The 26,628-nt window shown below is 38.1% G+C and overlaps 1 protein-coding gene across 1 annotated transcript in view; it reads right to left on the reverse strand.

Moving 5' to 3' along the window:
- The window catches only part of ARHGEF26 (Rho guanine nucleotide exchange factor (GEF) 26), a 72,541-nt gene that overhangs the window by 32,651 nt on the left and 13,262 nt on the right, over positions 1 to 26,628 (reverse strand). Inside the window, exons 5-10 of the mRNA XM_009334002.1 lie at positions 26,150 to 26,206; positions 21,478 to 21,638; positions 4,758 to 4,910; positions 4,130 to 4,259; positions 2,059 to 2,133; positions 226 to 315 (exon numbers count right to left, since the gene is read on the reverse strand). Of these exons, the coding sequence (XP_009332277.1) occupies positions 226 to 315; positions 2,059 to 2,133; positions 4,130 to 4,259; positions 4,758 to 4,910; positions 21,478 to 21,638; positions 26,150 to 26,206 (666 nt within the window). The remainder of the gene's footprint in view (positions 1 to 225; positions 316 to 2,058; positions 2,134 to 4,129; positions 4,260 to 4,757; positions 4,911 to 21,477; positions 21,639 to 26,149; positions 26,207 to 26,628) is intronic.

The raw sequence follows: 26,628 nt of genomic DNA on the forward strand, positions 1-26,628 counted from the left end.
AGCTTAATCTGCTTGGTTAGATGCAACAGTCTTCAGTTACTGAGTTTCCAGGGCTCCAGCTACCCCAGAATATGAACTTGTCCTCCTTAACTGAAAAGCCATGTCAATATTACAGCCTACACTAATTTACTTTGTTTATGCTGGCAAAGACCTATCAAAACTTAACGTGTACTCAAAGTTGTTCACATGCTAAATAATTTATGGTCAGAAATATCATCCTCATACCTTGATTTTAAATTCCAGTTGGGAGTTAATTGTGTACATCATTTCTGTCCTTTCCATTTTCCGAGCACCTTCGTTGCATAAACGCACCAACTAGAAATGAGACATTTATTTAACAGGTTTAATGTACTTAAGACTTGTAATAAACTCTTGTTACTTTATAAAATGTAAATTTTAAGCTTCCTCAGAAGTGCAAAGGAACTGACATTTCCACACTGGGTGACAGGCATAATGTTTTCAAGCCCAGACTGAATGCAGCCCTGAGTGACCTGGTCTGACTTGATAGCCGATTCTGCTTTGAGGCTGGACTGGATGACCTCCTGAGATCCCCATCAACCTGAACTATCCTATGATAATTATTTATTCTTCAGTGGAGCCCAGATGGTACAAAGGTTCAGCCAGAAGTTCTGACTGAGAAGGGTTATAGCTCTCTCATCCAAGTTAACGATCAGCTCCACAATAAACCACCTTCCAGACTGACACATCAGTGCAACACGCTGCCACATCTACCACGCACACCCAACTCATTCATAGAAGAAAGTCCCAACACAAACGTTACAGTACAATCTTGTTAAACTAAGGCAAACAACATCCTAGAAAAGGTTTCATTGCAGCTGACCTTTACAATGCAATTTTAAAGCGTGCTACAGTTTTACTGAAGCCTGTACATGTGCGTGGGGAGCATATGAAAACAGAGGGGCAAAGACAGAAAGGCATGAAAATGCATTCCCCTTAACCCCACAACATCATGCATAGATTTCCCAACTGCCAATGGGCCTTTTCTCCTTTTATAATCGAACACTTTACACACCATATACTGTTCCTACAGAAAAACCCAGCAGCAGTACAGTGTTGCCGAATTCGGGATATTTTCCTAAGTAATAAACAGACAGTAATTTAGGCATAAAAACGATCCCTAGTGGCCTTTCTTAAATAAAACAATTCATAGTTTTTATCCTTCAGTACTCTTCCCGTTTGCATTATTTATGCATGGAAAACATCAATTTTTCCCTTAAAGCAGACAAGAATGTTCAAGGCCCAAGGTAATGTCTAGTCCCAACGTGCAGAGAAAGAATTTTTTTTTTTTTAAATAAAGAATGCCCAGTACTTCACATTTCACAACAGTCTACAATGTACTACAGTTTCTGAAATTCTGAGATCCTGGAGGCAAAAAATAGCCAGTCCTTAGATCCTTAGATTTTCTTTTCAAACCACAATGCTCTGTTTTACGGAGTTGTCTATTTCCAGAATATAAACATATTAAACAGATGAATTGGAATTTCCCACCAACTTAAAAAAAATTGGTAATATGCTCAGGTTCAAATGGAAGGAACCAGAATTTATTATACAAGTAAGTGCTGTTGAAATTTACAATCTATACATGGAAATGGACTTGTGCTCTTCTTCCATCATTGATTTTTGGGAAAAAAGCATGACTACAGGAGAAGAGAACAGCTTTGAACAACTAACAGAAGGTGATCCGGTTAACTTACAATAAAAGCAGAAAGAATGCTTAAGTTTGCTTAGAAGATTCAAGACTCTCTTTTCTCTACTGTCAGGACAGTGTTTTGGCTTTTTTTATATGTATGGTCCACCATATGGCTTTCTGTTGAAATGACTGGAAAACAGAATGAATTTGTCCAACTACACAATGAAACACGTGAACAAAATGAGTAATGAACATGAAAATTAATTCTCAAGTGACTAACAAAAACCAAAAGCAGCCACTTCTCACAGTGGACTTTTGAAATGACAAAAGCATGCAGTGCAATTTAGGAAGGAAAACAGTCAAAGCAGAAGAAATTCTGCATCCACATTAAACTTCTAAAAACATACCTTGCTCACTTCTTTCAGAGCTTGCTTGCAGTTCTCATATTTTGGTGAATTCTTAGGAGTTTTCTGACAAATAGTCTGAAATAAAATGTCAGTTACTTCAGAGGACCAAGAAGCACAGATTGTAACAAATACAGAGTTTTACATACATATTAACTGAAATCAAAGAGGTGAAGTCACAGCTGTGGACTGGGACAAATGAGAGAACACTAGATCACTTCTTCAGAGTGCTTTGTGACACTAATGCCTCCCTTGAAAGCTTTTTGGAAAGCAAAGTGATGTTTTGCACCTCTTGGCCAACCTCCATCCATGGCAACACGGTGGAAGAGGCAGGACTTCCCCTTCCAGGAAAGGGAAAGTTTCTGCTGTCTTGTCTCTAACTTTTCGCAAACCACAATGAAATCCCATTGCAGCCGTACATAATCAGGTCCTTCCTGTTTCAAGTACCATGTTAAGCTTTTCCTGGAAGTTGAAATACCCATTTACGTACAACCATATTTGCAATAAGAAAACTGTACCAGATTACTCTGACCTCTTTGTGGAAGGTAAGTATTTCCAAAGGATTAACAGAAAAAGCTCTTAAGGCTACACTGTTATGTGTAGGAAAATATACCATATTTTCTATACCATAGGAAAATACACATAAGAGTATTATTTTATTAAAACAAGAAAGCACATGGAAGGGAAGCCAGCTGCCGCATCCAAACAGAGGAAGTGCTGGAAAGTAATGAAAAGTAAAACTGATCTATGAGTTACACATGAGAGTTATATCTATTGACAGAGTTTATTCTCATGAATTACAGGTAAAGATGAAGTCCTATCAGAAACAGGCATTTTGAATCAATGACAGACCAGTTAAATAACTTTTTTGATTGAGAAACAAAAACATCATAAGATATTTTACATTAAATTAGTCTTTGGTTTAGTTATGTTCCCTCTTCTCTGAATGTAGTTGGAACCATATTTCTGGTACTGAAACCTTAAAAATTGAATTCACTTTGAATTCTCAACATAAGGTTTACACAACCATCTCCAAGAAAAACAAACAAAACAAACTGAAACAGTAGAAAATAAAATGCTTGGTTTGCTTGTTTAGATTCTCTTAGCTGAAGAGGGGAAGGAGGCGAAGAAAAGAAAAAAACAAGGGGAAGGCACACCTAGTGACACACCAAAGTAATACTGGATTATTATTCCATTTTTTTAACCTAGAAATGTACTGCAGAAGAGAGTACTCAATGTCCATGAATGAACTAAGTAACTATCCAGATGATCAATCAAATTAATCAGTGCACAATTTGCAAATATATAGGAGAACAAAATTATTAGCCCTGTTTCTGGATCCTACCAATGCTAGAATCTGAGCCTGGATTTTAATCTGCACCATTGCTGGTGGTCCAGCTCATAAATTTAATTCTAGCATCTTAACTGAAATACCATGAATCTTGGTGTGAACTTTGCTTCACAAATACTCAGTTGCACTTCATCACACTTCCTAAGTCGCCCAGTAACCTGCACAGGAAGGGAACATCTCACAGTGTAACACACTGGTGGGAAACCGAGTGTATCAATACTGTTCCACTCACAAATAGCTCCCGTGCCCCTGAGAATGGAGTTTATTATTCAGGGTTACACTGTGACCCTCTTAACTGAGGGTCTTAACAACTCTGTTCCTGAAAGTAAGTATTTACTGCAAAAGGACCCATATCTAATCTATATGATAGGAAGTCTTGTTTTTTTAAACTGTAGGGTTTAATTTTAATCCTAACACTATATACAATTTCTGAGCTAGGTTCCTTCTTGGTTTCAGAATCATTTTGACCCTTTACAATTTTTCTATTAGAATGTCTAAATATTCAGTTTTTGAATGGAGGGTCAGGAGTGGGGGGTACCAGTCACAGTAAACGAACAAATGCTACAGTGCTTCATAATCAACAGACCACTATCTACAGCCCTGTACCTGGTGTAAGAAAGAAGATATGAAGAGACTGGAATGAACTAGGAATGGAGTATGAAAGAATGCTAACATTAATAGGACATGCATCGAGGAAAAATAGAAAAATAACTCTGTTCTCACATCCATCAGTAAGGGAAGACGAGTAACTCTCTGCATGGGAAGAATGAGGAAGGAGATCATTGGTAAATTCCGGCAATCTTCATGGGACTCGATCCGTGATAACACCTCTTTAAATGCTGGATTTGTGGCTCTGGTGGGAAAAAGGGGGAGAGAATGAAACGGTATGTTTTACCAAAGAATTGTGAAAGTTGCTAGATTTTAAATAAATCATGATTTTATTAATGGGAACGTGTGGTTTGAAGGAGTCATATCAACTAAGCTTTCAGCTTTACTTAGATATGCAAGACCAGTATTGACATTTAGAAACCTCAAGTTCTCCCATACCCGAACGTGAGTGCAAACAGTCTCATATGTAACATAGAATGAAAGGACATCTTTGACATTGATTAAACTGTACTTATCAGTGGAAAGGGAATGTAAAACCTGACCACAAATAGGATTGGACTATGCAGCCAGGCATGTTTTCACTCTCAATTACTTCAAAGGAACTTGTACATTAAAGAAAGTTAAGCATGTAAGTACACGCTTAGTTGGAAGCCATAGGTTTTGCACCAAATACCACAGCCTACTACTCACTCCTACTACGAAGGCGATGGTTTTGCAATCATATTTTAAGATCAGTTCTTACAGTAATTTCTGCAGTGTTCGCTGCTGATAGACTTCATTGGTGCAGTACTTTACATATGGATCAAATGTTGAAGAAGTATGCTTTTCAACTATATCACTAATATCATCAATAAAGATGTTGTTCTGATGTCTTGCTTCAAGTTCTTTAAAGAACCTGTGAAAAAGAGAAATTACTCATTTTTACAAAAAAATAGCAACTTTCTCTTGCAACATTTTACACTTCAGCTGACACAACCCATGACTTTTATAACCTAATGACAACTTAAATGGTTTATGAAAGAGGGAGATCATCTCTCTTTGGCAGAACAGTAAGGAAAATCTTTACATAATAAAAGTCAAAGGGTGGCCGTGTCACCTGGCAGAGCTCCGCATAAGCAATGCTGGCGAAGTTACTTCCCATTCTCTAGCTGCCAAAACCAAAACAGCATTACTGATCTGGTTAGACTAGAATTTCCAGAAACAGGGTTGAAAAAGAAATGAAACAACTTCAAGCACAACATTAACACATTTCCTCTTGTAATAAAGGAAGTACAATACCAGAAATGTTCAATGAAATAAAGTTATGTGTGAACCGCTAAACTAAGAACAAAAAAATGTGTAGCAGGCTGAGCTGTGCTCATGTACCATATACTTCAATCTACCGTTAAAACCAAACACAGATTGGAAACAGTGAAAATGGGAATAGAAACCAAAATCCTGAGCTGACTTTTTCCCCTAAACATGCTTGTTCTAAGAACTTCCCTATTGTTCATCCCCTGTTCCATATCTAAGTCCCTTTGGCCTCTGAAAGTTTTCCACTCCTCCTTGCACTCCTAATTTTACCGGAAAAAAAAGCTTTTATTTCCACAGTGCTCATTAGAAATATTTTACTGTTTGGGGTCTAAGAGCTCACCCAGATCGGCATTAGATCTATTGCAGGTCATCAGAACTACCTACACTGACACTCTGACATGACTGCAATCCTTAAAAATCTAGAAGCTGCTGAAAATCTCTCCGATACTAGTCTTGCCTGCAGCATTTATAAAAGATGATTCACTAGAACAATCCTGAAGTCCCTAGAGTAAATCAGCTACTAAAAAAACTCATATAGTGCATAAAAATTAAGGAAATACTTGGAACACATTATCTCACATCAAGCTAAAATACTTTGAAACATGTTTTATTTTATTTTGGCCCTTTATTACATTTTCTCATTACTAACACTGGCTCTTCAGAAATCTGTCACCCTGCAGCATTTCAGTTTTTTTAAGTGTGCCACCAACGTTCTCCATAGTTTGTTTTACAAACGAATCTCAAAGATGTAAGAAGAGGAGAACAGGATGAACAGAAGCTTATCGTACGAGTGTTTAACAACGTGGGTTAACTAAAATGAAGACATCTGCCTGAATTGAGTTGTTGCCAGATTCTCACTCAGTCAGTCACACAGTCAGAAGAATCAAGTGTGGGATTTTTTGGTTTGGTTTGGGATTTTTTGTTTCTTTTTGTTTTTTTAAAGTTCTGACACATTAACTGTAGATTGAACTGACTGATGTTTATCAGCGCTGTTGTTTAATGGAAAACAGGACACTGCCTACAAATAGATACAATGCTGTCTACTACAGTGCACAGTTTTCTTCTCACTCTTCCCCTTTAAGTGGTGCAGCAGTATTTTTTAATAGCCTTGCCACCTTTTGGAAGGCAGAGTCCTCCAGCATCTTTCTATCCTCCACCCATCTTATTTCAATGCACAAAATATTTCAAGTTGTTGCTGATTTGTATTGTGCTACGTATGTGGTCTTTTAGTATCGAGAACAGTACTAACTGGCAATGCATACTAAGCTGCAATGAGGTCTCATACAATACACGGACAAACACTGAAGTTAATAGTTGCCTGAAATTTCAATGGGGTCCAAGAAGAAAAAAAGAGAAAAGAAAAAAAAAAGTCTCCAAGTCACACGGTCTACAATTTCTCATGAACCACAACAGTCAGATTTCAACCGCTGACCACCATGAACTGCAGATGACTGGAATTCGTTTCTACTCTGCTCAGACATGTTTATAGTTGGGAGAACTTCTTAGCATGCTGCCAATTTGTTTTGCTCAGGAAATTAAGAAATACAACATTTCTTCCTGCTGTATATTATGGCAAGCTGACAAGGTGTTTGACCATGCTGGGCTAGAACTTCCGCTTTTAGAATTTATCTGGTGCTTCATCAATGACATCATCAGTCACAGTCATTGTAAGGAACAGTAAAAATCTTGGATAGTAGCAGATTTAAAAAAAAAAAAAAAAAAAAAGAAAGAGAGGGGCAGAGAGAAGCAGCATAACCAAGTCCCATCCCCCACGACACGTACTATAAGAATTATTACCTCTGGAAATCATGCATCAGAGTTTGAATCAAAGGTTGTCTTTTTTTGCATCCAGCCTGCTAATTACTATATACAAGCAGTGAACCAGACACATCATAAAAGCCTTTTACTTAAAATTTTAGGACAGATTCTGTCATAAAGATCACTACTGAGTTATCAAGTGATTACATTCAATTTAATCAACTACGAATTAGTTGCGCTGTGTGACTGGCTTTTTTTTGCTTTATACCAGTAGGATTTATTTAAAGCATTTATTTCTGTTAAACCCAGAACTTTTCTGGTTAAAGTTAGATTCAATTAAGTGAAATTCAAACAGCATCATAAGACAGCAGTTGATTTCCCTCATCTTGCCCTTATGTTGTTTAAAAGAAATGTCCAATTTGTAGTACTCTAAAACACCCCTCTCCTAAAGGCTATGTGTCAAATTTAGAAATGCAGGTTTAATTCATTTCCTGTTTGTTTTTGTTTACAGCACAAGATCTAGAAACACTAGAGATCTCACCAACACTGGAGTTTGCCCTCTCTTTATGGCAAGGGTTTCCTCCTTAAAGTTGGTGGCTCCTGTTAAGGGTCTTCCCATGTATTTAGACAGCTTATTAATGAGCTGGTGATCACCAACAGGAACAATGTCCTAATACTTGCTGAGGCAATTTTCTTAAGCCATTTTTTCCTACTCGTTGGCACTGCTTTAATCAATGACTGATATCCACAACTTTCTCAAAAACTCTAGTTAATTCAGCTGTATAAACAGATGCGCAGTGGTACATGCACAATGTTACAAACTTAGTCCATACAATTCACCTTTACAAGGCTTAAACTATGTCTCATTTACAGTTGCAAAACTCCCATCAACATCAACAGAAGTTCTACTTTGACAGATGCCATGAAAAAATACACAAAATAAATGCCCTAAGATCAATCATTTTGGTCGACATTTCTTCTCACCATTTACTCTCCCTTCATCCCCAGGTAAAGATATTAACTGAGCAGGACTTACATTCTTATGAATACTGTATCTTGCTAGGTGGATATTCCAAAACTAGATTGCACTAGATTAAAAAAAAATCTAATTAGGCAGGTAAAAGAGATTTTAACTAGGCAGGCCAAATTAGAGTTAGAAAAACAATTATCTTATGGAATCAGTTATTATCCGGGAGCAAAAAGCATGTAGAATCAAATGACAGCACATAAAAGAAATACACAGAAAGGTCAGAAGTATGGCAAAAAATCTAAATAGTTTATTTACATCAAGGGTCACTATAGAAAAAAACTGATACCAAAGCCTTTCTGGCAAGTGAGACTGGGAAAGAGCAGACTTGGTAGAAGATCTGTCTGAAACTGAAGTAAATGTGGAACACCAGAAGTCACGAGAACCAGGTGATCAGCACCCAAGAGAGCTAAGAGGAAACAAAACAATTCTGATAAAGTTACTATGAGATCATTTTATTCTGTTTGCAAAATGACAGAATACACATGATAGCATTACCAGGTTGGTGAGAGGGACAGATGGTATAACATCATTACGGTTTTGTATATGGGTTACATGGCAGTCATAGAATCAAGGTTCTCAAACATTTATCTGACTTTTTTCCTACTGCTTATGGTACTAATTTTTTATCTCCTTGCGGGTTTGTGCAATTCTCCATTGCTAACCATTCTGGACAGTGCTATCGTTCCTCTCTGTCAGATGCAACAGTCACTGAAAATATCAGTCCATCACCATCAAAGCCATTCTGTATGTGGAAGTGAACTGCGGTCTGGCTTGTAGATCACTTATTTCAAAGTCCATTATTACTATTCTTGCTTAACGTTTACAAAGTTATAATGACCTATGTCTGGCATAAAGAAGATTATAATGCAGATTTAGCTTCATAGTGATGTTGTTGCTGACACATTACTATCCAGTAACAGAAAAAAGCCACTGGAGTGGAAGCAAGTACAATTTAGCTTCCTCCTCTTAGAGATAAGGGAACTGGAAAAACAATTACCAATTTCAGATAACTTCAGATAAAAGTAACAAAAATTTCTGATTAGCCTCTCCAAATCTGAGAGGATAGCCTCTCCAATCTTCTCCTCAGGAACAGAAGCTTAAAATCTGTATCACAATTTTTTTAGTAAAAATGGAAAAAATTACAGCCTTATTTCCATAGAATTTTTATGCTGAATCAGAATCAGAGCTTTTAGCAAAAGAATGGCTGAAAAGAGGGTGACTAAAGTGAGGGACTGCATCCACAGGTGTTTGAAATTAATCAGTTTGTTACGGGAGTTACCACAATCTAAATAATGGAAAACAATACATACACACACATATATTTATAACACCAAACACTGCAAAGCTAAGAGCCCATAAAAATACTTTTTATTAGGCAATATCCACTGAGCAATTACAAAGCCAAACAAGGGGGGGGGGGGGGAGCAAGACCCGGACAGCCTATTCGTTCATTCTGCAACAAACCGGAACAACTTACAGCAACCCTACCCACAAGTAACCGTCCTAATGGTAAGCCACTTGCCTTTTCAACTATTTATAGTATTCTGGCAGAAATCCAGGACAATAAAAAGGCTGTGGCAACCCTGCCAATATATTCTGTTACAGCGAGATTCTTGAGATAGCGAGTAAGTGCTCATAGCATCTAGCTCAATGGTATGCATTTCAGAAAAACAAATCTTGATTCAACCAATTAATACCCGCTGACAAATGAACCCACAAAGAACACTCTGTGGCACTACAAATGTAAATCTTTTTGATAAATTATGAAGACATCACAACAGGAGTCTTCATTTTAAAAACCTTTCCCATGCTGAACAAAGTAAGGCTTTTTATACTACTGAGAAGCAGCAGGCTGCTTCTGCCTGTCTCCCTGAGTCTGAAAAGTTACCTACATACTCATTCGACACAGAACAAAACGATCTCTTGCATGTCACAATGAATTTATAAATCATTTCGTGAAGCTTTCTAGCAACAGGGATGAGGCTATTCCCATATAACACACTTGCTAGAACAGCCAAACTAACAAACACAACAAGCAAAGACCTTGGAGAACAGAGAATGACTGCACGCATAACTTGTCTCATGCTCTACAAACCTGGGTTGTCACCCGCAATCCCTAGCTTCACAATAACCAAGTGTTAGTACTAGCAAATACTGATGTTGTTACTATATGCAAGAGAACTAATCAATCTTGATATGTGGGAAGAATTTTTTGTTAATATGAATCATACAAAAACATAAATTAAGCATTCCTTAGTCTTGAGGGAAGTGTATCAACCAGGGAACTCTCCACCACAGTCTAGAAATAACAGTGATTTAGAGAGTGCCCAGGAAACTCTCCAGAGAAAGTCTGGAATTTGTCATTTCATTTCAAATGACAAATTCCTCCCATCAGGCTCCTGCCCCACTCCCTCTCAGAGCCCTGCGGGTACCGCCATGGATACCACCACGGCCACACACCTCCTGGCAGCCCTGCACCAGAGGGAGACTGCGAACACTCGCAGGTTAATCTTTTTCACAAGGGCACCTGTGCCAAGTTGGCAACTGCCTAACTTCCATAACTGAAGGAAAGCAAGTTCAAAGTGCAAGTGTACTAATCACCACATTACGCTGTTTTACAGCCCTGTGCAGGTCCTGTTCAGAAGGCAGAACAGCAATGCCTGTCACAGGAAAGGCCGAGGGGCAGGTCACAGCACAGCTTCAAGTGCTGTTGGACTTCTCTTTGTGCCATCGCAGGCACTTCAGCCTCTTCCCTGCACATCTGTAGAAGTAGTTACCCAGGGCAGCAAACTATCACACATGCTTAAAGGTAGGGAGAAAGTTGCAGGTTTTGATACTGCTGCACATAAAGCTGCTTTTCCTATAAAATGTACAAATAAACATTTGTATACATGATCTTCATATTGATACAGCCACATCCATAGTAGAAGTTACAGTATGACATGTAGGATAGCAAATACTACACTTCGGCAGGCAAGATTTCCGTATAAACACCGCACAGATCAACCTCACTGTTGTCCAGAGTAACGTGGAGCAACGCAGCATAACTCAATCTGCAATGAAAGCTTTCATCTCATGAATTTGAGGTTTAAAATCTCATTTAAACAAAGCACACTGACCCAATCATACATGAGAGGAGCCAAGGGAACGTACATGTATCCTCCCACTATGACAGCCTTGCTAAACACAGGTATTTCTAGACTTACTAACAACTTGGTGCCTTTTCAAAGCTACACATTCTCTTTATGCCAAGAAGGGCAATAGCAGTTCTCTGAAACCAGACTGACCTCTTGAAGACTTATCGCTCAGTCTCAACTAAGAAAGCCTGCTGCTTCATTCCTTATCAGTCTCTGTACAAGGAAAGCAGAGATTCAAGTTCGAATAACTGTTGAACATCCATCCTCTTTACTACCAAAGAAATACGCAGATAAATACAGTTTTCCTCTTTTGTGCTTCCTGCAGCAACAGTAAATCTGAAAATTGGTGAAAGATTCGTAAGTTGCTACTAGAACAAACCCTGCAAGACCCAACAACAAAGCATGATTGCTTGAGAGGATTTGTGTGGGCACTAAGTTTCAGATGATCGTGACAGTGATGCTCTGCAGGAAAGGACGCATAAACACCTACTGGATAAATAATTTTTGGGTTACAGCTAGGTGGCTTTAAATTTTTTTAAGTACTTTTGTTCTACTGTCCTTAAACACAAATATTCACATAGTTAACTCTCTATGCAGAGGTTAGGCCACAGAAGAGCCAGAGGCGCCAAGAAGTCAGCTATGAACGCTGCTGTAGGATTTTTTTTTTTTTAAACAGATGAATATGTTTACATAATACAAGGATGGGTTTCAGTACAAATAAATATTATGGCAGATGGCAGCTTTATGCCATAGTTCCGGTGATGCCTGCTTCCACACTCTTGGCCAACTTATTCATTCCTTTTCCTACCATGCTCTTTCCGGTGTGTCACTGCAATTGCGTGTGGGCTGACACTTGATGAGATCTGGGAACTGCTCTGATGGGGATCTGAGGGACATGAGAGAAAGAAAACTCTGACCAGGTTTGTTTTGTGGATTACTTTTCAGCTACATCTCGTCTGGCTGGCAGCTGGCTGAACTGAGGGAGTAACAGGGAAGGGGGAAAACCTCCAGGCACCACTAGCACCAAAACTGGACCTTCTACATCAGTGTGCAAAAAAATAAAGGATACAAATAAGCAAACAAACTCTACTATGCTGGTCCTACAACAGCCCTCTACAACAGAGAGGGCTGTTATGACTCTTTTGGTTAAACTCAATTTTAAGCCCATTCATCCGGAATATGGTTTCAATCCTTGTTTCAAACAATATTTCATCTCAAAATAAGTTATTTTTATTTGATGCCAAAACTATCTGTCGCCGGATAACACAAACAATCTTGAGTCACTGGTGAGGAAAGATTTGGGTTTTGGGTGGTGGTTTTTTTCTTTTAAGAAAAGAAGCTATACTGTTAATGTTAAAAACAGTCATTAGAAGACAATTAGGTAGAGAAGTATCAGTTCTTAGGCTAAGTACCTCAGCTAGAGAAAGAAGAAAAAAAGTATCTCCAAAAGCACTTAATGATAGAAGTAAAGGAAAAACTGAACACAAAGTCCTAGATCAAGGACTGGCAGACGAGTTTTGAAAAGTAATTTAATTACAAGAGGAAAAGTTCCAAGGGGACCTGACAGCGAGTCTCTCCTTGTAAGAATCGGGAACACTGAGTTACATACCATCTGTGCTGCATTTCCACAGGAAGATAAATTGACAGTACAGCGCTTCAGAGTCATAAATTTTTCAGAAAGGGACACAAAGACAATTAATTTGTCAAAATAATTTCAGCAGTAATACAACACAAAAAATACTGAGAGGACAGCGTGCAGGTGAAGTTTTGAAAACAAGCATAGATAGGCAAGAAAAAGTTACTAGAATTCTCTATAGGGAGAGAGAGGTTAAACAAAGTAATACCAACACCCACCTCGCTACAGCCTCCTTACAACTACCTGAAAGGAGGCTGTAGCGAGGTGGGCGTTGGTCTCTTCTCCCAAGTAACTGGCGAAAGGACGAGAGGAAATGGCCTCAAGTTGCGCCAGGGGAGGTTTAGATTGGATGTGAGGAAAAATTTCTTTCCTGAAAGAGTGGTTAAACATTGGACCAGGCTGCCCAGGGAAGTGGTTGAGTCACCATCCCTGGAAGTATTTAAAAGACGGGTAGATGAGGCGCTTAGGGACATGGTTTAGTAGGCATGGTGGTGTTGGGTTGATGGTTGGACTCGATGATCTTGGAGGTCTCTTCCAACCTTAATGATTCTATGATTCTAAGATCCTAATGGCCACTGTGCAAGAATATAATTTTTGTAAATTTAAATTAGAAATTGAATTACCTTTCATCTGACAAACACTGTTAATATCGTCAAGCTTCAGCAACCACAATTAAAAATCAATAAAAATGTACACCTACAATCATGCAGTTGAGATGACACAGCAATTGTAACTGATATCTCACAGCCTTGGGTGCTTTGCCATTTATTTTGCTGAACCTTTTCCCGAGAAATATACATGTTACCACTCATTATTCCCTGACATTTGCTGTCAGTCCAGTTCAAGTGATATAAGGAAGTAGAACTGTGTTTTACGGGGAAGAAAAAAGAAGAACCAGAGACAGTATTACTTGGGAGAGATTGCAAAGGCCTTAAGAGAAAACCAGAGAGTAACACAGAAAACAGCCAAGTGATTAAAGGTGCAGCCTGTATCCTGTGTCTTTTCAGGTGAACTTAACCCTACTGCAGAAGTTTAAATCAACCCTACCAGAGAGAAGGGTTGAGCAGGACTGTTCTTAAATTCTTTCCTCCCCTGGCATGCAAATGCTTGAGAATATTGCAAACATATTATTTTAGGGAAGTTAGGGGGAAAAAAGAATGCATTGAAAAACACTCCGATTTATTCTAGAAAACTCTTGAGTAAAACTCATCAGAAGAATGGGTTCCCTCTATTCTTCAGTCAGTATTGTAGTTTGTAATGAGAGGACCTTCATCTGTTACTCTTGATCTTGGCAACTGGTGGTCACTTAGGTTTTGATTACATGGTAAAAAAAGCTGATATATAGAGGGTACATCTACACTGCCAGATAAAACACCCCAAAACCCAAACAAGGTACTTAATGTACTCCTACATCATGTCATCTTCAGAAACAATGCCCTGAAGGGCCTACTCTGAGCAAAGCATGAGATGGCAGCTCCAGGGATCTGGAAAAATCAAAGCAACTGATTTGCCAATTTTTTATTTTTTTTTTTAAAAGCAAAATCCAGCTACATAGTGTCTATTTTAACTAGCAAAATAAGTAAACAATCATTAACATGATCCAAAGGTCTTCTTAAAAGATCACACCAGCTAATACTATTTTAAAAGGATTAAACTGTGTCTATGCAAAGCTTGACAAGCATTTCAAGATCTGCTGGATAAAACACCATGGAAGCAGGATGCTAGAGAGAAACAAAAACAGGGTTACCTGATCAGCATTTAAATGACACCACAAATGACCCCTGGGATACAGAAGATTTTCTGAAGAAATAGAAGTTTTTTGCAACTAATATTTAAATTTCATATATCCAGCACTGGAAAAAAAGAACCATAAAGACAGTTTAAGTTTTATGTTTATGTTGGTGCTTCTTGAAGATACTGTACAATCCGTTAGAGTGACAAAGTGAGGCAAGTTTATTCCAGCTTCTAGTCCCATCTGATTTTAATAACCGACTTCAGGCTCAGGCTAAATTCATTAGTAACAGATACACAACTGCAAATGCCCGCCACCAACACTTTCTGTGCCATAACACAGCATTATTGAACATTCTCAGACAGCCTCTCCAAAAGCACCTTTTACAACACCTCTGAGCAGGGGTGAAGACAAAGATAAGGACGCCTGAGCAGAGACTGTGAAATCTAACACAAGAGCTATGTTTAATTTCACAGAGGATCACACAAGTCAGAGACAACCAAATTGTGAATAGATTCAGTTTTCTTTACAATTAGCTGGCATTCCTTCAGAGGGACATCTGAAATGGGGAACGCAATGGACAGCTTGAACAGGACTTTACACAGGACAGAAGGGAACGTGCTGAAAAACACTTCACTTCTCTTTACTACTCTAAATCAATGTTATATTAAAACACTGACTGTTCTCAGAAAGTCTTTTAAGACTTAAACCTATCCCCACTGGCAACCCCCCCACAGCTCACTATCAACAGTAAATATCTTGAGCTGAGAAACTTTTCCACAGGTATCGGCCAAAAAAGCACTTCCCTGCTTTGGTGACCACTGTGACTGTGGGTGACACAGAGCTATGGGAGAGTAAAGCTCTGGGATTGAAGTCCGAGTTACCAAGGAAGGCAGTGCAGCAGCAGCGGGAAGAACAGGCTCACACGCAGACGAGCAGACAATGTCATCGTTCTCCAGTCACCGTCGCAGAGCCACTGCCCGAATATCTTCCTATCATGTCCTTCTACACTCAGCAACAGCGGGCCACAGTTTAGTCTATTTACATAGCATGAAAATACACCATGAAGGTGATGGATGGAAATCTGTGAGTTTGGGGTATTCTTTTCAACATGTTTAAGTGAATAATTTGAAGCTAAAGGCTTATTGTATTTTCCGGAAAACTAGGTATTTTCCTCAAGGACACTTTTTGTATAGGTCATTGCCAGCTATTTACTAAATTAAGTGTTATACAATGTATATATATGTATAAAAATTTCTAAACTTGTTTAAAAAAAAAGCATTCTTTCTCTTAAGTTCTGTTCACCCAAGACAATGAGCTGAGGGAAGTATGATTCTGTTCAGATTCGCTGTTCCTGAGTATTGACGTCATATCCCTAATCTTGTCTTCAATAAGGAAGCTAAATTATGAAAGAACAATCACTGGGTCAGGAATGCAAGTACCAACTGCATATTAAAGTTACTGTTTACCAACGCTGCTAGTCATTTGCAAAGAAACAGTGCAGGTCAACCCAGAGAGTTATTTCAGCTGCCAGAATAACCCTCTAAACAGATAATTCCCAGATATTAAAGCCAAAGAGTTCAGCAATGAGCACTGATGTCAGAACAAACCATGAAGGAAGCAATCTGAGGAAACACAAGGACAAACGCACTGTCCCAAGTCATCAATATGATGCAAATCCATAAATGTGTTCTGTGGGCACCTTAAATTTCAAGGGGGAAAAAAAAAAAGGTATTGTGGACTCACTGTTCTACAATACGTCCTCCAGAATCCCTGGAATCTCCTGACAATCAAAAAAGGCCCCACTGGTAGTAAAAGCAGACTATGCAGCAAGGCTGGGAAGAAGGCTAAACCCACAAATGGTAAATTTAGCAGTGCTCTGCAACACCTTGAAAACCCAAGCATCATGTATGGTCTGAGTGCTCACCAGCACCTGCTGTGAGTCAGAGCAACACACCAGCTTCTGCACAGAGCCACAGATGCCTCACATCCTGCTTCCAGATCATTTGTGAGGATTTTTCTCCCTCTTGTTCCCATTTCTCTGTCCACCATATCCAACATAATCACTCAGCCTTACTGATAAGGAAGCCACTTATCTGCTTCAAAACGTCCACTATAAACAACTTGCTTTGAAAGAGCACAGAAATTCTCCCCCACATCACACCTCAGTGTCACTTACCCAACAGGGTAACCACACTCAGCTGGATGCCCTCAAGATATTACTCAGCTTTCTTCAAAAATTGCTAAATTGTGATAAAATACAGAACACAGACTAAGACCATCAGCCTAGACCAAATAGGAAGAAAGGATGTTAATGACATATCACTGTCTTATCTGGAAATCAAATCAGTGATCTATAACTTACAAATAATTTTCTTTCATTATAGTTCACCTGAATCACCCAGGGTCTACTCACAGTATTTAAATTTTTATTTTTACTTTTTTTATTATATGCAGGTTTGGGGGTTTGTTTCCCTCCCCCCAAATCTTCCAAAGAAACTGAGCAACAGAACTCTGCATTCTCTAAAAGTAATGTTTTTAATGCCTAGTTAACTGATTCAATACACGCACTTCTTAAATTAACACTAAGACTGTATTTTCCTATGGAAAAAGATGAAGCTGCATCATTTAAAGTATGTTGGAAAGAGGTGAAACATTAACCTAATTTACAAAAAAGTGCTATGAGAAAGCTTACTTGGTTCCTAACATATATTCACACATATAAAATTAAATTAAGATACTCGGACAAGATGTTAACCTACCTCACAAACCCACATGGGCTTCTCTACCGAAATCAAGAGTTTAAAAACAGTCAGAACCTGTCAAAATATTTTTTATTCATGTCTTTTTCTGCTAATGCTAATCTTTTGATATTCCCTAAGCTTTCTGCCTTTTGCTGGCCTAATGGCAGAGAGAGAACCAAAATGCTAAAGCTTTCCTTTCTCCTATAAATTTGGTGATTTGACCTGTCAGACCAATTGTTCTTCAAGACATTTCACAAATTTCCCTGTAAGTCCTCTTTCCCAAGACAGGCTCTTGGGAATCTGACCTCTTTTGCACCACGTACTGAGACTAGAGAGAGTTTTTCTTACCAGTGAGATTGATTGCGCAGTATTCTCACAAGACTATACAAGCTTTTATTTCTGAATAAGCTGGCCTATGGCATCCCCATCAGCTTACATCTCAATGTAACAGTTCTCACTGACTTGGGTTGCAATTTGTGTGATTTTGTGTTCTATCAGTTATGAACTCCCATATTACACATACAGGAAAACACACAATAAGAGACTTAAGCTTTCTGAAGCCACCTTACAAGATGTTTTCATAAACAAACATATTGTATGCTGCACAAATTATTCAGATCAACTCTTCTTTGTCAGAGACATTCCAATGAGCTCCCAAAAGCAGAGACGGTCTTTGCTGTCTGTATTCTGTTTCTAACAAAGGCAGCTTTGTTCCATCAGAAATGGCTTTGTCATGCATTAGAAGCCTATCTTGGTGTTTCTGGAGAGTTTCCATTAAACATGTTCTAAGTCAAAGTTCCTAGATATAAGCTTTAAGCAATTTTGACTAAAGATAATATTTTTATCAGTTCACGTTCTTTAGCTCACCAAACTTTTGTCTGAACAACCAAAACCACAGATAACTACACTCATACTCAGATTTTATATTTTGAAGTAAAGGAAAGGCTCCTTAAAATATAGCATAATGGGACAGATGCTCAATTTTATAAAATTGTAATAACAGACGGATGGATTTTGCTAGCTTTACAGACCTTGAAAATGGGAAGCGATAGTTTGGAGATACCAAGGAAGAGGCTTCTGTTTTAAAATCACTTTCATTATTTACACAAATGAGGTTGTAGAAAGCTAGCACAAAGTTTTGTTATAGTTTAACAGTATTGCATAACTCAGGAAACAAAGTATGTTTTCATTTAAGTTCGAAAAGGAGTTACGAATCCTGTTTTTACTCCAAGTTATTAAAAAAAAAAGACTTCTTAAACCATTAGACTTTCCAGACAAGAAAGAATAAGATTGTAATTTTAGGCTAGTGTGGTATTTTTCCATTCTTTCTTCCCCACCCCCCCCACTTCCTTTTAAGACTATTAATCAAAAGGGTTTTAAGAATTCCCCTAAAAATATTGCTCTCCCCACCCCCATCTCTGCTTTAAATATTTTAAATGAGAAATTTAAAAGTGGATTTAATGATTTGGAAGGCTTATTCAATACAGGGAACACACACCTATTCACACAGCTATACTACTATGGTCAGCTGTGTCTTACAGAAACAACCCAAAGGAGAGGCAAAGTCTGCAGGCTAATTAAACCTTCGATTTCTATTAAGCTATCTAAAAAAGATGGCAATTACCCCCTAATACATGATGGTTCTGTGACATCAACAGTTGTCTAGCAAAAAAAGGGCTCATGATACTTTACTTTTACAATTCACATTTCATGTAAGGAGAAGCCTTTAAAAAGTACTATTCCTTGAACGTAAGTACTTTGATAACCTGCACTCCCTGACAACACTGCTGCCGTACAACTCCCATTCCTGTGGTGGCTGTGGATTCAGAAAATACCCAGCTTCTGGCAAAAGACCTCAACTATAAGAAAGAGAGAGAAACAAAAGGGAACAGGGGGATGCAGAAATGAAGGTATACCGAATAAGTCCAAACGTACAGCTATTATATAACTCCTAAATTAGGTTTGCACTTACTATTGCATAAACTTCAGAAGACACAAAATCAAACTGCTGCACAACAGAGGTAAAATTCCACAGACTTCGTGGTGCTTCAGAGAAATAGGAGCCAAGAAAGGACATTACCTTGACTGAGAACATGAAACTTGAGAAGTTCCACAAAGGTAAATACAGGTTTAATACTAAAGAATTCAGAACATCACAATTTCTACAAGAAAGAAACAAAGGGGACAAAAGAAAAGGGAACAACAACAACAAAAAAAAAACCCCAAAACTGAAAAGGTGGGAAGGACTGACTCCAGAAATCTTCCTAGTCTGACAGATTCCTTACCCAACCATCAGCCCCATTCCTGAAATGAAGCTAATATTTTTCTGTTCCACAGGTAGAAAGAGATGCATTTAAAGTTGCACAGTGCTACGGTTCAGATCAATTGGTATCTTAACTAGGCCATGTACATTCTTTAGCCATTGTGCTTGATTTCAAACTGGAAATAAGGTATAAGAAAAGAAGCACAGACATTTTTATTTTTTGATTACATAGACCACAGAAATTCACCTGCTCATACTGCCATTAACCAGGCTAGGATAACAGATTATAACAAAGCAAACCCTCATTCAACAACTTTTTGAAATAGCGTTTAAAGTATTCATAACTCTGAAGTACACTGCGAGTGCACATACATATGCATGTCCCATATTAAATAACGCTGGTAGTAATTATCAGCAATCATAAAACAGACTTTTCAGCATTTGTATCGTGTAAGATCTGCCAACATTTTTCATTTGGCGCTAATTGTAGTGTGTCCATTTTTCTTGTTCTCGACTTTGTACTGAAAAAACTTATAAAAAAAACACAGCACATCTTTTTAAAAGAAATACAAGTCCCTGGTGTCAGGTGCTATGGCGTGCACAACACCGCTCATAAACAGTAAAATGCCTAAGCTGTTTACATAAAAGATACCACAGTCACACAGTATGCTGCACATTGAGTACTCAGTAGAAAGTAAACAGTGATTCAACTGATTAAGGAAAACACTGGCAAGAGTCAGTTCTTAAGGGCAAGTATGAAACTCTTGCTCAATTTTTAAGTTTCATAAAAGCAGACTAAGCTTAATTTGACAGACTGCAAAGACTAGGTATGACTGCTTAATGTATCAACACTTAGCTTAGGAACTGTTTAGATTTGAAGGATGCTTATTTCTACTAAAATACACTATGTTCTTTCCTTCCCTACTGATTTTCAGAGAAACTAACACCATGCCTATCCCATTGAACGTGAGCTCAAACATAGTGGCAAGGTGAGCCTGTCAAACTCATGTGCATGTTCACTGTTATTTGCATTTTCCATCTTCAAACTAGCATGACAGTTTTGGAAGAAATCGTTACCACTCCAAAATGGTTACCTGAGATTCCAATAAAAAACTTGCTTTTATGTTCAGTTATTAAAATAATAACCAGGTATCTCCAGTTCAGCCTACCTGTAAGGTCTCCTTACTAAATCAGTACAGCCAGAAAAGTAAAGAACTGTTCAACTTTAAAAACAGAAAAGCTAAGATTTTTCCAAATAAGAGCAAGATACCTTGGAGAACAGAGTGTAGGTAAGGCATAGCCTGAGTCTGCAAATACTACCATATATCATAGACAGTACTAACGAAAGCTCTACTATTCAAGGAGCTGCCAGTGAGGTGTATAAGGAAACCATAATCCAAATAAATAGGGGCTTACTCATATTACAAAAACAGAATCTATGGTTAGCAAAATAAAACCTTAGCTGGGTGGATTATATGAAATGATTCTTTAGCACTGCAGAGCACATATATTTTGGTGCTCTGAAAGAAGAGAAAATCAAATTCCATTCTAATTTATTTACAGCTTATAAAAAAACTAAGTCTCTGCATATTAACACATGCAACATTTGACTTCTCATTCTCAAACTGTCAGGCCTAAATTTTTGTTGAATTTGCCACCTTGCAGCTGTTTCTTCATTTTGTGGTAACAGTAAAGACACTATTTTGTATACTACATTTCATCACTTGCTTGAAAGGTATTTTGACTACTAGTTATTGACCCTCAGGTATAATTAAAAAGTATTGTAGATAATTTAAATTTATAATTGCTAAATTTTAAATTTTAAAAGTATACTTTTTAAAAAATGTAGACATTTATTGCTACACTTACTTTTTGCTTGCTTCGTAAACATCTGTGATATTGGAGAAAAGGTGATGGCTCTCCGTTTTGGTCATTGTGAGACTCAGTTCCCTGGAATTTTTAAACATCCGGATCAGAATCTCCAAGCTCAGCAAATAAGAATGCTCAGAAGATATCACTTCAAATATTGCCTGCGAAGTGGAAGGGGAAAGAAGAGACTTACTATTGACTAGGCTTTTTTTTTTTTTTTAAAGAAAATGTGGAGGAGGGGTGCAAAGAAAAGTTATTGGATGTGAGCTAGAGATTATAACATAAATATTGATTTCCATGACAGTTGCATCATTTACTTAGAAATAAGTGATTTAATACTAGAAAAAAAACTTTTTAAAAAAGTCTATATTCAGACTTTTCAATGCAACTGCAAACAGAGAGTTTGAAGACAAAAACTTAACAACAACTATGATAACTCCCCATTCATACTCCTGAGAGGTGGTTTTGTTTTGGTTTTTAATTAAAAAACCCATGTCTGTTTTTGTGGTCCAGTTGGAAGCTTCATATCAGTCATACTACTGTTGACCAGCCAGTATTTGCTTTTGCGTTTTTAAACAGAAGCTGGTAAGTTACTTACTTGAAAGCATTCTTGGGTAACAAAGCTCTGCTTACCCAAGCATTTGCAGAAAAGCAAAACCCTTTGCAAAATTCAGGTTTTAGTCATATATCAGCAGTGATACCTTGGTTACTTTTAAAACATCAAGTTAGGAGCAGGCACATGAGAAGCTGAGCTATCTACAGCAGGGAGAGAAGCCTAGAGGCAGAGCAGACAGGAGGGGGTGGCAGCCACTATCGCCTTTAGTGATTAGTGACCAGACACCAGACAGGCAGACCTCCAGTACATTCCTTCACCTCCCACAAACAACAACTCTGTTTTATCACCCCTACCACTTAAAGACTAGCCACTGTAACTTCCATCAGCTGGCTGACATACAAAGCAAACTTTTAATGGACTCTTGGACTTTGAAATCCACATACTTGTTCCATTGGAAATTTTCATCTCTGATGTAGAAACCTATTCAGCTTTTAGATATCTTTTACCTCTCTAGGCTTTATTTGCTGTTAATCAACTAGAGTTCTTATATGTATATACGTAGAAAAAAATTAAATAATTTTCATGAATGCTTTTGTCGCTAGCTCCACCAAGTCACATTTGTCATCAGTGCTACCTTCCAGGCATTACTAACACAGAATAATACCATCAGCAGAGCTAATATAACTTTGTTCTCAATATAACTAAAGTTAATACTTGCATGTATAATTTATTTAGGTATTTGCAACTAACTTCTCTAAGCATTCTCAAACCAAGGGAGAAATATATACTTTAAATGCAACAGTGCAGATTGAGTATTTAGCAAGGCTAATGCCCATGGCTCTACAAACACAGAAAGAGACAAAGAGAGGGTCTTGCAGCTGACAGTCTACAGGAGTTCACTTACGATGTATGTGCTCTACAGAAACCCTGTTCTTCCATGAGCAGGTATAAAGGCAAGGGAGACTATAGGCAGGTTGAAGGCAGTCTTCCTGAATATTCCCAACTGCCAACTGAGACAAACCATATTGGGGAAAAAAACCACAAAACATTCTGCTGGGGACATTTGTTCGTAAGATTTCTTAGAGTTCAAGTCTGGTGAATTCTGCTGGTGTTACTAAGGTAACCTTTTGATCAAACACAATTTCTCATGGGTATCCCGAGTCTCAGTGTTCCCAGGCTGTGCTTTCAAAATTATTCCTGCCCTTCTAAAAAGTCTTCTTCAAAGAACTGAGATTTTAATAATGAAATAACAAGTTTTGGATTTCTTAGAACAAAACAAAACAAAAAAAAAATCTGCTTTAGCTAAAGCCTCAAAGGTTTATGCAGTGCAAGGAAGATTTATCAACTCCACAGAAAAACCTACAGGGCCATTATACATACAAGGAAAGGAAGTCTAATGTACATTATCAGTAGTCTCTCCATCTTATTACCTACCTAAAAAGCTGAAGGGATCTGGTGAGAGACAGCAGCAGCTAGATAACAGCTACAACATGCTATGTGTTACTCACAAGAGTGAATACTGCTGTGCAAAAAGATATGCAAAGGTGATGCTTAAAATAATGTTAAACTGCCTGCCTGCCAACTCTGTCAGCCTCAAGAATCTAGAGAACATATACAAAGGTCAGCCAAACTCTGGCGGCAAATCTACCTACTGCTTGGCTAACAATGTGCAGAAAGATAACTAAAAAGGGCATTTTGGCTTCTGCCCAGCAATTATATTTCCAATCTTCAGCCTCATTGTACTTCTCCCAGCTGTGCTCACAAAAAAAGGATTTACCTAAGGATTGCTGTAGAGTCCCATGACTGATTGGGACCAGACATTTTTCAACACAGGAAAATATACAAGCTCTCTTATTATTATTGTTTTGTAGGGGGGTTGTTTATGCTTTTACTGAGGACCCTCATGGACTTCTTCCAGTTTGGTGACAAAGTCATTAGCATAGTCAGAAATAAATAGGACAAAGAAAGATACTTTGCTTCTAATATGTAAGGAAGGGAGAGAATATCATCTTACCGTGACCCAAACACATTTCAGAGAATAAAAAATAAAAAAGGATTAAGAAACAACCTTGACTTTGACATACAGTAACTACACCACATTCAGAGGCTGGGCTGGCATTTACCAGGTGCTTGCTAACAGTGTTTCTGAATGACATCTGAAACCATATTGTGGTTAATTTGCATTGTATCAAAGTAAGCAGATATGAGTAAGCGGCCAGATGCATACTGCAGTTTGTACACACATACACAGTTAAGACTTTCCAGCTTGCAAGAAAAGATGATCTATCAAAAATCATTTCAGTTCAAAACAGTCTGTCTATATGACATTTTCTTTAGACAAAAGATGCACAGAGATCCATCTCACTAATGTGTTCTGAAAGATGGATGTGTATGAATGCATGATGTTGACATTCAATCAAGGTATAAAGCAAACATTTTTCTGCAGTGACAATATATTGTGACGGCAAAAATAATCTAATAGGCTCTAAAAAGCAATTTAAAGAATAGATAAAGAATAATTGATAAAAGGCAATTTAAAAGAAAAACAGCAAAAGCACAACTTGGTAGTACAACTATATCTTAAGAATATTTATTTAGGCTCCCTCTGAAAGAATGGGCCTCTAATATTCAAATAAAAAAACACCTCAAGCTTGAAAACATTTTTGGTAACGTTAAAGACTTCACATTTAGAAGGCATCTAAAGGACTTGTTCTCTTTGAAAGGATGTAAATATGACTCCAGGTAACATAGACTAAAGTTTCCTAAAGGATATGACTGAAATATAAATGCATTCTGTCTCAAAGCCTCCCAGCAGGAGGAGATAGAAAAGCAGAACACATGGCCTGAACTGCTGCACAGCCTCTTCCCCCCAAAAAAAGCAAAAGACGACAGCCAAAGAAATACAGCATTATAAAAAAAAAACCCAACAACAAACTATTGTCTAAATCTATTGTATGCAATACAAGATGTTTCTGTATTTCATGTATGAACACAACAGCTGTAGGTCACGCAGCTAAATTAATATTTGAGGCTTGCTATACACATCTGTGAACTTCACAGAAAACCCCAGTCAGGTCTCACTTGGCTACATTCATAGAATCATAGAACCATAGAATCATAGAATAGTTTGGGTTGGAAGGGACCTCTAAAGGTCATCTAGCCCAACCCCCCTGCTGTGGGCAGGGACATCTTCAACTAGATCAGGTTGCTCAGAGCCCCTGATCTAGTTGAAGACGTCCATTGAGGTATGCCCTGAAGTGAAATGAAGACACTGGAAAAAATTTCCATGGCAGGTAATGCTAGTGTTTCTATTCAAAAAAACTTGGGTCTTTTTGCTATTGAAGGACATACCTCAAGAATTGCAGGTATATAGTTGGCTAGGTCAGGCTATTCTTTTCAACACCTCTCATTCATTTTGATATAGCCCCTGTAAGTAAGGAAGGAGGGTAATGCAGATAAAGTGGACAAAAGGAGCAAAGAGGAAGAGGAAAGTAGATCAAGAGGACAAAAGGAGCAAAGGGGAAAGAGACAGAGAGAGAAAAGATAACTACATCAGTAATTGCTGCTGTTGTCTGTACTGTTGACAGCATGGATGCACTTACTCCATTTCAGTGTGAAAGGAAAAAGGTTAGTTACACCAGATACACAGTGCTTGCATGTTCAGAATTGTTCACAGGATTAGTTACAACTAAGGGGCATTGTAAAGAGCTGTTCTTTGTTCCTCACTGCCTTTAAAAATTCATGCACCACCTCCTACCCTCTGTGAATGCAAGGTTAATTTTATACCTTCCCTGGTACAGCACACAGCAGTGACTGTCTGCTGCTACTGAGTAGCCATCAACCAGGCTGTATCTGCTGGAGTGAGCATACCTAGGAACCACTCCTCCAGCAAGACCCGCAGCATGTTGGCAGCAGACCCGTGGCAGGGACATAGGCACATCAGCAATAGACACGTTTTGTTTATTTATTCTCTCTGGGGAGAGAAGGCACTTCACTCTAGGACAGGAAGCAGTGTGATGAACTTGTCTCCTTATCAACAAATAGAGAGTATTAAATCAGGCATGCAGTGCACCCCTAAAAAATCAACAAAAAGGAATGTGTTAGTTTAAAGAGTACCTCCTGTCTTTTTCTTTCTTCCTGGCTGATCCCTTCTGATAATCCATTCTTCTTTACCTAAGAAAAAAAAAAAATTAAATTTTTAACATCTTTTGTAGAAAAATACAATTAAAAAAAAAAAACAAACCACCCACAGAATTATCAAAACATTGGACTAAGAATCTGTCCTCTTCAGAAAGACAGCAATGAACCAGCAGAAATTAAAAAAAGTCAATAACGTCTGTCATTTGACTTATCGCAAGAACTATCCCAGGACACAATCCCAGGACACACACAGAACTACCCCAGCAAAAGCATGCACAGTTGCATCACGGTCACCCTGCACAACCTCCCTGGATTTTACACACACACAGAAGCATGAAAACTGCTTTCTCCTTTTAAGTTAGATTTCTTGACTGACACACGTACATCACATGGCTCGTTTTCCGAGTCAGCCTGAAAAATCTCAGTGTCTTCATTTGTTAAACACACCTAAAGGC

This window comes from Pygoscelis adeliae, unplaced genomic scaffold (assembly GCF_000699105.1).
Source record: "Pygoscelis adeliae isolate BGI_AS28 unplaced genomic scaffold, ASM69910v1 Scaffold241, whole genome shotgun sequence".
NCBI lineage: Eukaryota > Metazoa > Chordata > Aves > Sphenisciformes > Spheniscidae > Pygoscelis > Pygoscelis adeliae.